General features: G+C 47.5%; 1 protein-coding gene across 4 annotated transcripts in view; it reads left to right on the top strand.

Annotated features, from left to right (window-relative positions):
* The window catches only part of ARHGAP42 (Rho GTPase activating protein 42), a 213,143-nt gene that overhangs the window by 100,995 nt on the left and 97,569 nt on the right, over window positions 1–14,579 (top strand). Inside the window, exon 1 of one of the 4 annotated variants that reach the window (XM_069969610.1) lies at window positions 14,390–14,455. The exons of the other annotated variants lie outside the window; for them this stretch is intronic. Within the exon in view, the coding sequence (XP_069825711.1) occupies window positions 14,426–14,455 (30 nt within the window). The 5' untranslated portion in view covers window positions 14,390–14,425. Of the gene's footprint in view, window positions 1–14,389; window positions 14,456–14,579 lie in introns of those variants that run through there. 4 annotated transcript variants of the gene reach the window in all.

Here is a 14,579-nt window from a genome sequence, read left to right as displayed (position 1 = left end):
GAGAGAATACACCACTTCCTGCAGGACATACAGCAGCTGACAAGTACTGGAAGACTTGAGATTTTTTAATAGAAGTAAATTACAAATCTGTATAACTTTCTCAAACCAGTTGATTTGGATGACAGATTTTTTCTGAATAACCCCTTTCAAAGAATATACTAATATTGTATTATTACCGTTTGGCGCTATTTGTAATATATGTATGGTCTTATTGTATATTGTATTCAATGGAAATGAAGTAAAGTGGAGCTGACCGCATGGTTGGAAAGTTTCCATTTGTCAGAATGAAATTATTATGTGTTATGAACACGTCCCATACGCTTTCCATACCGTTCACGATGTGTTTTAGGATTTTCTCCCCTCCCCCGTTGTTGTTTACATCTGTCCTGATCCCTAATTCCTGATTAGCCATGAGAAGAAATGTCAAGATTTGAGTTTCCTATAAACATTAGCGTTGGATAGATATTTATATACGGCATTATTGGGATGTCTGGCTGCTCTCTCATGTATATTTATGTGTGAATATGTATGTTATATAGAAGGGAGCAAAACTTCAAAGAATTGTTTCCAGTGCTTTAAGAACATGTTGTGCAACTGTTATGGATGGTGTCCATTATCCTAAGTGGTATTTAATTGATTTCGTACTTTGTACTGGGGTGGGATTTGCTCACATCCCTGTCCACAGAGTTTTGTTTCAGTGTATCAGTGCAGGTTGGTTTAAAGGGGTTCTCCGGCCCCACAAAATATTTGTGGCAAAAAATAGTTATACTCACCTTCACCCATCCCCCTCTGCCTTCATTCTGAGGGTGCTTTCTGCTGTTGTGTTAACAAACAGGAAGTTCTCCTCAGACAATCACAGGTTAAGGCTACAAACAGTGATTGGCTAATTCTTAAAGGGAAATTATCAGCAGGTTAGACAGGTTTGGGGGTTGGAATGAGGAAGGCGAGTATTACTTTTTTTTTTTTAATGCCAGTCTGAAATGATGCACTATTTTGTGGACAGCCCAGTTAATCCACACTTATTGTGGTTTACTCTATGGTTGGTGACAGTAGCCAAAATCCTAAACAAGCTGCAGTTCACATCACAACCACTGGGCGGCTACAGTTACAGCATAGACATCTCCCCACAGAGTATGGTAAATCCTGTTGGTGACATCTCAGGATATGTCAAGCCAAGAGCGAAGATAATAAGGACACCATTGTAGCTTAATAAAGGTCAGAGATTCATGTATCTGATACAGCTCTGAAAATCCCTTGACAATTTTTTTAAAGGGAATCTGTCACAATGAAAATGCTGTCCAATCTGAAGGCAGCATGTTATAGAGTAAGAGTGGCTGAGCAGATTAATATATAGTTTTATGGGATAATTAGTTATTTATTCATGTAAATCACTAACTAGGACCGCCCACTTGACTACTTAACCCAGAAGGAGCAGATGTTTACATGAATAAAGGACAAGTTTTTCCGGAAATTTTCCTGCAGAACTATATATCAATCTTCTCAGCTCCTCCTACTCTATAACGCGCTGTCTTCTGATAGGACTGCATTTTCAATGTGACAGGTTTCCTTTAAGGATAATATACTAGCTACCTGCAGCACCCAGAAGAGGGAGCTAAAGAGCTTACTGCATACTGTCTTAATATAGACTTTCCATAACATCCCAGGACCCTGACGGAAGCTGGGCAGACCCCATTATAGATGGATTTTGATTGGTAATTTTAACCATGACTGTGTTATGAACCCTGCGTTTCCTCCTATACTAAGTCGATTGTCGTTTTAATAGGTTTTACTTACAAATTAGATTTCCAGCCCCATTGATCACAAGTGCCATTGTACAGCATTGCAGTATATGTTGCCGCTATATAGGATACAGCAGTATTATTTTTACTATAACATGAAGTTCATGGGTACGGCCGTTCTCTCGCTCTCTCTCCATAGAAGTACATTATCTACCGTGTATTTCTCACGAGGTCTGATTACATAGTTCTTTGAATTGTTGGAACATCTTGAAGCTTTTACGAGGTGAAAGAAACGTTTTAAGTTCCGCACATGGATTTTTGCCTGGAAGAATACAGGATTCCAGTCTGACACAGTGCTCTTTGCTGCCACCTCTGTCCATGTCAGGAACTGTCCAGATCAGGAGAGGTTTTCTATGGGGATTTGCTACTGGTCTGGATAGTTCCTGACATGGACAGAGGTGGCAGCAGAGAACACTGTGTCAGACTGGAGAGAATACGCCACTTCCTGCAGGACATACAGCAGCTGATGTACTAAAAAACTTGAGATTTTTAAATTAGATGTAACTTTCTGACACCAGTTGATTTACAACATTTATTTCTCCGGAGTACCCCTTTAACTAGCTGTAAAAATCCATATGCAGTTGGGTTCCCTGGTGGTGGTTGCAATGTTTCATCCTGATACAACAGTTTTTTATATATATATATATATATATATATATATATATATATATATATATATTTTTTTTTTTTTTTTTTTTTTTTTTTGTCTCATAAAATGGCGCGCGCCACATGGTGCGTCCCTGGCATCACTGCCTCTTTGTCATTTGATACATACATTATTGTCGGGATCAGTGGATGGGTTCATTTCAAGTTAAATACAACCTTGATTTTTATTGTTAACATGCTGTTAAAGCAGGTAAGCGTGACGGCCGGACACAGTCCAATGGCAAACAGTGCGATTACTCATTATGTATGAATCAGCTCCGTGTGACTCCGCCGCATGGCTCCTGCTCACATCTTACTGCATTAGTCACAACAAGCCCTCATTTTATGCTAGGGGGTCGTTGGCAAAACAAAATTCCCCTAAAACCTGCCCGCACAATGCCACCCCATTGATTTGAGATAAAAAAAAAGTTATTGAGGAACGTGGTAATTTTTTGTAAGCAACCCATAGAAACTGGTTAAAGTGTACTCGTCACTTTAGGAAACTTCTGACATGTCCTGGAGGCGCGTCAAACGTTTCAATCAGTGGCTTCCCACCATAGACTGTGGTATTGCTGTCTGGGCCATAGGCTGTGGTATAGCTGTCCGGGCCATAGGCTGTGCTATAGCTGTCCGGGCCATAGGCTGTGCTATAGCTGTCCGGGCCATAGGCTGTGGTATAGCTGTCCGGGCCATAGGCTGTGGTATTACTGTCCGGGCCATAGGCTGTGCTATAGCTGTCTGGGCCATAGGCTGTGGTATTACTGTCTGGGCCATAGGCTGTGGTATAGCTGTCCGGGCCATAGGCTGTGCTATAGCTGTCCGGGCCATAGGCTGTGCTATAGCTGTCCGGGCCATAGGCTGTGCTATAGCTGTCCGGGCCATAGGCTGTGGTATTACTGTCTGGGCTATAGGCTGTGGTATAGCTGTCCGGGCCATAGGCTGTGCTATTACTGTCCGGGCCATAGGCTGTGGTATTAGTGTCTGGGCCATAGACTGTGGTATAGCTGTCCAGGCCATAGGCTGTGGTATTACTGTCTGGGCCATAGGCTGTGCTATTTCTGTCCGGGCCATAGGCTGTGGTATTAGTGTCCGGGCCATAGGCTGTGCTATAGCTGTCCGGGCCATAGGCTGTGGTATAGCTGTCCGGGCCATAGGCTGTGGTATTACTGTCCGGGCCATAGGCTGTGCTATAGCTGTCCGGGCCATAGGCTGTGGTATAGCTGTCCAGGCCATAGGCTGTGGTATAGCTGTCCAGGCCATAGGCTGTGGTATAGCTGTCCAGGCCATAGGCTGTGGCATAGCTTACCGGGCCATAGGCTGTGGTATTACTGTCCAGGCCATGGGTCTCCAAACTGCGGCCCTCCAGCTGTTGCAAAACTACATTTCCCATCATGCTTGGACAGCTAAATCCAAAGCTTTAGCTGTCCAGGCATCATGGGAGTTGTAGTTTCACAACAGCTGGAGGGCCGCAGTTTGGAGACCCATGGTCCAGGCCATAGGCTCTGGTATAGCTGTCTGGGTCATAGGCTGTGGTATTACTGTCCAGGCCATAGGCTGTGGTATAGCTGTCCGGGCCTTAGGCTGTGGTATAGCTGTCCGGGCCATAGGCTGTGGTATAGCTGTCCGGGCCATAGGCTGTGCTATAGCTGTCCGGGCCATAGGCTGTGGTATAGCTGTCCGGGCCATAGGCTGTGGTATAGCTGTCCGGGCCATAGGCTGTGGTATAGCTGTCCGGGCCATAGGCTGTGGTATTACTGTCTGGGCCATAGGCTGTGGTATAGCTGTCCGGGCCATAGGCTGTGTTATTACTGTCCGGGCCATAGGCTGTGGTATTAGTGTCTGGGCCATAGGCTGTGGTATTACTGTCCGGGCCATAGGCTGTGGTATTAGTGTCTGGGCCATAGGCTGTGGTATTACTGTCCGGGCCATAGGCTGTGGTATAGCTGTCCAGGCCATAGGCTGTGGTATTACTGTCCGGGCCATAGGCTGTGGTATTACTGTCTGGGCCATAGGCTGTGGTATAGCTGTCCGGGCCATAGGCTGTGTTATTACTGTCCGGGCCATAGGCTGTGGTATAGCTGTCCAGGCCATAGGCTGTGGTATAGCTGTCCGGGCCATAGGCTGTGGCATAGCTGTCCAGGCCATAGGCTGTGGTATTACTGTCCAGGCCATGGGTCTCCAAACTGCGGCCCTCCAGCTGTTGCAAAACTACATTTCCCATCATGCTTGGACAGCTAAATCCAAAGCTTTAGCTGTCCAGGCATCATGGGAGTTGTAGTTTCACAACAGCTGGAGGGCCGCAGTTTGGAGACCCATGGTCCAGGCCATAGGCTCTGGTATAGCTGTCTGGGTCATAGGCTGTGGTATTACTGTCCAGGCCATAGGCTCTGGTATAGCTGTCTGGGTCATAGGCTGTGGTATTACTGTCCAGGCCATAGGCTGTGGTATAGCTGTCCGCGCCATAGGCTGTGGTATAGCTGTCCGGGCCATAGGCTGTGGTATAGCTGTCCGGGCCATAGGCTGTGCTATAGCTGTCCGGGCCATAGGCTGTGGTATAGCTGTCCGGGCCAAAGGCTGTGGTATTAGTGTCTGGGCCATAGGCTGTGGTATAGCTGTCCGGGCCAAAGGCTGTGGTATTAGTGTCTGGGCCATAGGCTGTGGTATAGCTGTCCGGGCCATAGGCTGTGGTATAGCTGTCCGGGCCATAGGCTGTGGTATAGCTGTCTGGGCCATAGGCTGTGGTATTAGTGTCTGGGTCATAGGCTGTGGTATTACTGTCTGGGCCATAGGCTGTGGTATAGCTGTCCGGGCCATAGGCTGTGGTATTAGTGTCTGGGTCATAGGCTGTGGTATTACTGTCTGGGCCATAGGCTGTGGTATAGCTGTCCGGGCCATAGGCTGTGGTATAGCTGTCTGGGCCATAGGCTGTGGTATTAGTGTCTGGGTCATAGGCTGTGGTATTACTGTCTGGGCCATAGGCTGTGGTATAGCTGTCCGGGCCATAGGCTGTGGTATAGCTGTCCGGGCCATAGGCTGTGGTATAGCTGTCCGGGCCATAGGCTGTGGTATAGCTGTCCGGGCCATAGGCTGTGGTATAGCTGTCCGGGCCATAGGCTGTGGTATAGCTGTCCGGGCCATAGGCTGTTATATATGTGCCACCTTGTCTTGGGAGTAAAAAATAACTTTCTCAGAAGAGAAAGAACAGGATCTCTCCAGGGCCCGGTGCTGTCCGCAGATGGGAGCGAGAAGATTCACAAAGTTCCGAGAATTGCATCAATTTATTCCTGACTAGTGACAATCCATTGTGTAACATTGTGCTGGCTGGTATAGGGAATGGTATAGGGAATGTCTGGTATAGGGAATGGTATAGGGAATGTCTGGTATAGGGAATGGTATAGGGAATGTCAGGTATAGGAAATGATATAGGGAATGTCTGGTATAGGGAATGTCTGGTATAGGGAATGTCTGGTATAGGGAATGGTATAGGGAATGTCTGGTATAAGGAATGGTATAGGGAATGTCTGGTATAGGGAATGGTATAGGGAATGTCTGGTATAGGGAATGGTATAGGGCAGTGATTTTCAAGCTTTTTTGAGCCGCGGCACACTTTTTATACTTAAAAAATCCCGGGGCAAACCACCAACCAAAATGGCACAGGGGGGAGAGAAACATGGGATGGGGGAGAGAAACAGCGGAGAGAAGCAGGGGGCAGAGAAGTATGGTGGAGAGAAGCACAGGAGAGAAGCAGGGGGGGGAAGTATGGTGGAGAGAAGGACAGGAGAGAAGTAGGGGGGGGAAGTATAGGGAATGGTATAGGGAATGTCTGGTATAGGGAATGGTATAGGGAATGTCTGGTATAGGGAATGGTATAGGGAATGTCTGGTATAAGGAATGGTATAGGGAATGTCTGGTATAAGGAATGGTATAGGGAATGTCTGGTATAAGGAATGGTATAGGGAATGTCTTGTATAGGGAATGTCTGGTATAAGGAATGGTAATCCATTGTGTAATATTGTGATGGCTGGTATAGGGAATGTCTGGTATAAGGAATGGTATAGGGAATGTCTGGTATAGGGAATGTCTGGTATAAGGAATGGTATAGGGAATGTCTGGTATAGGGAATGGTATAGGGAATGTCTGGTATAAGGAATGGTATAGGGAATGTCTGGTATAAGGAATGGTATAGGGAATGTCTGGTATAAGGAATGGTATAGGGAATGTCTGGTATAGGGAATGGTATAGGGAATGTCTGGTATAGGGAATGGTATAGGGAATGTCTGGTATAAGGAATGGTATAGGGAATGTCTGGTATAGGGAATGGTATAGGGAATGTCTGGTATAGGGAATGTCTGGTATAAGGAATGGTATAGGGAATGTCTGGTATAGGGAATGTCTGGTATAAGGAATGGTAATCCATTGTGTAATATTGTGATGGCTGGTATAGGGAATGTCTGTCGGTCACGTCCGATCACCTTCCTGTCTAACACTGAGCATATTATGTAAGACACTGAGCAGTCTTGAGCCTCTGGGATTTCCTCCGCCTGCACATCAGATGGTCGCGGTAATCTAAGGATGAAGCACTCAGCACTCTCTCCATGTCGTCTGACAGGACTCAGGAAAAACAAGAGTGTTTCCTGCGCGGTGCGGAAGTGTTCTGAAGAGTATTACACGTGCGGAGTAATGTACAAGCAGAACATCGGGTGTGGGGGGGAGTTGTTATTCTTTGGCATATATGACTGACATCAGTTTCAGGTTTTATGATTAGACAACTGCACTGTATGGAGACCCATCATACAGCACCTATAGCCTGCCCATCATACACATACATGGCCTGCCCATCATACAGCACCTATATCCTGCCCATCATACACATACATGGCCTGCCCATCATACAGCACCTATATCCAGCCCATCATACAGCACCTATATCCTGCCCATCATACAGCACCTATATCCAGCCCATCATACAGCACCTATAGCCTGCCCATCATACAGCACCTATAGCCTGCCCATCATACAGCACCTATAGCCTGCCCATCATACAGCACCTATAGCCTGCCCATCATACAGCACCTATAGCCTGCCCATCATACAGCACCTATAGCCTGCCCATCATACAGCACCTATAGCCTGCCCATCATACAGCACCTATAGCCTGCCCATCATACAGCACCTATATCCTGCCCATCATACAGCACCTATATCCAGCCCATCATACAGCACCTATAGCCTGCCCATCATACAGCACCTATATCCAGCCCATCATACAGCACCTATATCCTGCCCATCATACAGCACCTATAGCCTGCCCATCATACAGCACCTATAGCCTGCCCATCATACAGCACCTATATCCTGCCCATCATACACACACATGGCCTGCCCATCATACAGCACCTATAGCCTGCCCATCATACAGCACCTATAGCCTGCCCATCATACAGCACTTATATCCAGCCCATCATACAGCACCTATATCCTGCCCATCATACAGCACCTATATCCTGCCCATCATACACACACATGGCCTGCCCATCATACAGCACCTATAGCCTGCCCATCATACAGCACCTATAGCCTGCCCATCATACAGCACCTATAGCCTGCCCATCATACAGCACCTATATCCAGCCCATCATACAGCACCTATATCCTGCCCATCATACAGCACCTATATCCTGCCCATCATACAGCACCTATAGCCTGCCCATCATACAGCACCTATATCCTGCCCATCATACAGCACCTATATCCTGCCCATCATACAGCACCTATAGCCTGCCAAGTGCCCATCATACAGCACCTATATCCAGCCCATCATACAGCACCTATAGCCTGCCCATCATACAGCACCTATATCCTGCCCATCATACAGCACCTATATCCTGCCCATCATACAGCACCTATAGCCTGCCCATCATACAGCACCTATAGCCTGCCCATCATACAGCACCTATATCCTGCCCATCATACACACACATGGCCTGCCCATCATACAGCACCTATAGCCTGCCCATCATACAGCACCTATAGCCTGCCCATCATACAGCACTTATATCCAGCCCATCATACAGCACCTATATCCTGCCCATCATACAGCACCTATATCCTGCCCATCATCACACACAATGGCCTGCCCATCATACAGCACCTATAGCCTGCCCCATCATACAGCACCTATATCCAGCCCATCATACAGCACCTATATCCTGCCCATCATACAGCACCTATATCCCTGACCATCATACAGCACCTATAGCCTGCCACATCATACAGCACCTATATCCTGCCCATCATACAGCACCTATATCCAGCCCATCATACAGCACCTATATCCTGCCCATCATACAGCACCTATAGCCTGCCCATCATACAGCACCTATAGCCTGCCAAGTGCCCATCATACAGCACCTATATCAGCCCCATCATACAGCACCTATAGCCTGCCCATCATACAGCACCTATATCCCAGCCCATCATACAGCACCTATATCCTGCCCATCATACAGCACCCTATAGCCTGCCCATCATACAGCCCTATAGCCTGCCCATCATACAGCACCTATAGGCCTGCCCATCATACAGCACCTATATCCTGCCCATCATACAGCACCTATATCCTGCCCCATCATACAGCACCTATATCTGCCCATCATACACGCACCTATATCCTACCCATCATACAGCACCTATATCTGCCCATCATACACACACATTGGCCTGCCCATCATACAGCACCTATATCCAGCCCATCATACAGCACCTATATCCAGCCCATCATACAGCACCTATATCCTGCCCATCATACAGCACCTATATCCTGCCCATCATACAGCACCTATAGCCTGCCCATCATACAGCACCTATATCCTGCCCATCACACAGCACCTATATCCAGCCCATCATACAGCACCTATAGCCTGCCCATCATACAGCACCTATATCCTGCCCATCATACAGCACCTATAGCCTGCCAAGTGCCCATCATACAGCACCTATATCCAGCCCATCATACAGCACCTATAGCCTGCCCATCATACAGCACCTATATCCAGCCCATCATACAGCACCTATATCCTGCCCATCATACAGCACCTATAGCCTGCCCATCATACAGCACCTATAGCCTGCCCATCATACAGCACCTATATCCTGCCCATCATACACACACATGGCCTGCCCATCATACAGCACCTATATCCTGCCCATCATACAGCACCTATAGCCTGCCCATCATACAGCACTTATATCCAGCCCATCATACAGCACCTATATCCTGCCCATCATACAGCACCTATATCCTGCCCATCATACACACACATGGCCTGCCCATCATACAGCACCTATAGCCTGCCCATCATACAGCACCTATATCCAGCCCATCATACAGCACCTATATCCTGCCCATCATACAGCACCTATATCCTGCCCATCATACAGCACCTATATCCTGCCCATCATACAGCACCTATATCCAGCCCATCATACAGCACCTATAGCCTGCCCATCATACAGCACCTATATCCTGCCCATCATACAGCACCTATAGCCTGCCAAGTGCCCATCATACAGCACCTATATCCAGCCCATCATACAGCACTATAGCCTGCCATCATTACAGCACCTATATCCAGCCCATCATACAGCACCTATATCCTGCCCATCATACAGCACCTATAGCCTGCCCATCATACAGCACCTATAGCCTGCCCATCATACAGCACCTATATCCTGCCCATACATACACACACATGGCCTGCCATCATACAGCACCTATATCCTGCCCATCATACAGCACCTATATCCAGCCCATCATACAGCACCTATATCCTGCCCATCATACAGCACCTATAGCCTGCCCATCATACAGCACCTATATCCAGCCCATCATACAGCACCTATATCCTGCCCATCATACAGCACCTATAGCCTGCCCATCATACAGCACCTATAGCCTGCCCAATATACAGCGCCTATATCCTGCCCATCATACACACACATGGCCTGCCCATCATACAGCACCTATAGCCTGCCCATCATACAGCACCTATAGCCTGCCCATCATACAGCACTTATATCCTGCCCATCATACAGCACCTATAGCCTGCCCATCATACAGCACCTATATCCTGCCCATCATACAGCACCTATAGCCTTCCCATCATACAGCACCTATATCCTGCCCATCATACAGCACCTATAGCCTGCCCATCATACAGCACCTATAGCCTGCCCATCATACAGCACCTATAGCCTGCCCATCATACAGCACCTATATCCTGCCCATCATACAGCACCTATATCCTGCCCATCATACAGCACCTATATCCTGCCCATCATACAGCACCTATATCCTACCCATCATACAGCACCTATATCCTGCCCATCATACACACACATGGCCTGCCCATCATACAGCACCTATATCCAGCCCATCATACAGCACCTATATCCTGCCCATCATACAGCACCTATATCCTGCCCATCATACAGCACCTATATCCTGCCCATCATACACACACATGGCCTGCCCATCATACAGCACCTATATCCAGCCCATCATACAGCACCTATATCCAGCCCATCATACAGCACCTATATCCAACCCATCATACAGCACCTATATCCAGCCCATCATACAGCACCTATATCCTGCCCATCATACAGCACCTATATCCTGCCCATCATACAGCACCTATAGCCTGCCCATCATACAGCACCTATATCCTGCCCATCATACAGCACCTATATCCAGCCCATCATACAGCACCTATATCCCTGCCCATCATACAGCAACCTATAGCCTGCCCATCATACAGCACCTATAGCCTGCCCATCATACAGCACCTATAGCCTGCCCATCATACAGGCACCTATAGCCTGCCAAGTGCCCATCATACAGCACCTATATCCAGCCCATCATACGCACCTATATCCTGCCCATCATACAGCACCTATAGCCTGCCCATCATACAGCACCTATAGCCTGCCCATCATACAGCACCTATATCCTGCCCATCATACAGCACTTATATCCAGCCCATCATACAGCACCTATATCCTGCCCATCATACAGCACCTATAGCCTGCCCATCATACAGCACCTATATCCTGCCCATCATATAGCACCTATAGCCTGCCAAGTGCCCATCATACAGCACCTATATCCAGCCCATCATACAGCACCTATAGCCTGCCCATCATACAGCACCTATATCCAGCCCATCATATAGCACCTATAGCCTGCCAAGTGCCCATCATACAGCACCTATATCCAGCCCATCATACAGCACCTATAGCCTGCCCATCATACAGCACCTATATCCTGCCCATCATATAGCACCTATAGCCTGCCAAGTGCCCATCATACAGCACCTATATCCAGCCCATCATACAGCACCTATATCCTGCCCATCATACAGCACCTATATCCTGCCCATCATACAGCACCTATAGCCTGCCCATCATACAGCACCTATAGCCTGCCCATCATACAGCACCTATATCCTGCCATCATACCACACACATGGCCTGCCCATCATACAGCACCTATAGCTGCCCATCATACAGCACCTATAGCTGCCCATCATACAGCACTTATATCCAGCCCATCATACAGCACCTATATCCTGCCCATCATACAGCACCTATAGCCTGCCCATCATACAGCACCTATATCCTGCCCATCATACAGCACCTATAGCCTTCCCATCATACATCACTTATAGCCTCAGCCTGCCCATAATACAGCACCTATATCCTGCCCATCATACATCACCTATAGCCTCAGCCTGCCCATCATACACATACATGGCCTGCCCATCATACAGCTCCTATATCCTGCCCATCATACAGCACCTATAGCCTGCCAAGTGCCCATCATACAGCACCTATATCCAGCCCATCATACAGCACCTATAGCCTGCCCATCATACAGCACCTATATCCTGCCCATCATACAGCACCTATAGCCTGCCCATCATACAGCACCTATATCCTGCCCATCATACAGCACCTATATCCAGCCCATCATACAGCACCTATATCCTGCCCATCATACAGCACCTATATCCTGCCCATCATACAGCACCTATAGCCTGCCCATCATACAGCACCTATAGCCTGCCCATCATACAGCACCTATAGCCTGCCCATCATACAGCACCTATAGCCTGCCCATCATACAGCACCTATATCCTGCCCATCATACAGCACCTATATCCTGCCCATCATACAGCACCTATATCCAGCCCATCATACAGCACCTATATCCTGCCCATCATACAGCACCTATATCCTGCCCATCATACAGCACCTATAGCCTGCCCATCATACAGCACCTATAGCCTGCCCATCATACAGCACCTATAGCCTGCCCATCATACAGCACCTATATCCTACCCATCATACAGCACCTATATCCTGCCCATCATACAGCGCCTATAGCCTGCCCATCATACAGCACCTATATCCTGCCCATCATACAGCACCTATATCCTGCCCATCATACAGCACCTATATCCTGCCCATCATACAGCACATGGGCTCATCTATAAGGAAACCAGCTAGTAAGTTTTCAGTTTACCTGCAGTGCCACCACTGGAGAAACTAGGTATTACACATTACACATCTGATACAGGACACCTTTAATCGAGATAAAGAGAGAGAGAGAGAGAGAGGATGCTCTGCTTACAGTAAGAGGTCAAGATGCTGAAAAGAGAACACGCTTCTATGGAAGGAGTTCTCTGGCCACAACGGACCAATGATCTGTCCACAAAATAGATAACACTGGTCAACAGCCAAAAAGGTTCCGACATGAAAACAGTTGAACTTAACTAATTTTGGGGTGCTGAGATCGAAAATGATGTTCAAATTACATATCCGGGGCTCCCTCTGGGCAGGATTCCCCCACCCCCTCCTCATTATCCCCCACCAGCTACTCACCCTGCTCTTCACCGCTCCTCTTCATGGTGAGTGAGTCCTCCTCTTCTGCCTTCCAGTCTGACATACAGAGGCCGCCTGCACAGGAAGCCTCTGTGTCTCTGCCCCTGTGCTGTGCCCTTTAGCTGTGCGTGCGTATGCACAGCTAAAGGTTTGCCAAGGGATCTGGAACTTAGATTCCAGATCCCCGGGCAAGCCCTGATGATGCGGGGGGCGGGCCGGGTACTGTTGGGCGCCGCAGGGCTCCCCCTAGCTGTGGGCGCCCCGTGCGGTGGCCCGGCTTGCCCGGCCCTAGAAACGGCCCTGATGTAGACTATTGTACTGTATTCTATATAATTCACAAAACAGTAAAATGAGAACTCTGCGATATTATAGAAACTAGAGCCAATTAACATCTTTCCTTGTGATATTTGAATTCAGCACATCAAAATCATTAAGAAATGGATAATTTTATTTCTGAACCAAACTACTTTTGAAAATTTGTTGAATCAGTCACTGGGTTCTGTCTGGAAAATCTGAATTTTATCTGGAAATCCCCTTTAACCAATGGTCCATTAGTTTTTTTTCTCCATTTTTCCACCAAAGTGATATCTATAATAAGTAATAGGAGAATTAAATATACATTAAGCTAGACAACTGGTTTCATAGGGGCTTTCAGGACTGCTGTAGGCCTCAATGGTTCTGCTTGCTCTCCGGCTGACTAATATGGCTAAATGTGCCCAAATAGGAACAGTGAACAAATACATATTGAGGCTTTGTGTTCTCTTCATGCTAATATTTTTTGGGTGTCCCATGAAGCAAAGTTAGTATATTTTTATGTGTAAAGGAGAACAAATGTACTGTTTTAAAGTAAAATAACATACATCTCTGTACAGTTCTTTCCCCCCCTGGATCTCATCACTTCCTGGTTTCCTCCCTGAACTCTGACCTGGCAGTTGCCATGCAACAGGGCACACACTTTGGGGCCACCCCCCTTGCTTGCATGTGCAGGGGAGACCAACTGCCAATATTAATTGGACAGATCAGCAGTTGAACTGAGCATGTGTGACCACCTTACTGGATGCCCAAAGGTGGGTCGTAACCAAGGGCAACATGTTATCAAAACAAAGCAGGCACATGGGGGGTTAGTAAGTCTAATTACAGTCTCTATTACAGGACATTTTGTGATATGCTTGTACATTGTGCATATGTTTC

This window comes from Dendropsophus ebraccatus, chromosome 5 (genome assembly GCF_027789765.1).
Source record: "Dendropsophus ebraccatus isolate aDenEbr1 chromosome 5, aDenEbr1.pat, whole genome shotgun sequence".
NCBI classification, from domain to species: Eukaryota; Metazoa; Chordata; class Amphibia; order Anura; family Hylidae; genus Dendropsophus; species Dendropsophus ebraccatus.
The sequence above is the reverse complement of the archived record's forward strand: the minus strand, read 5'-3'. Positions and strand labels throughout refer to the sequence as shown.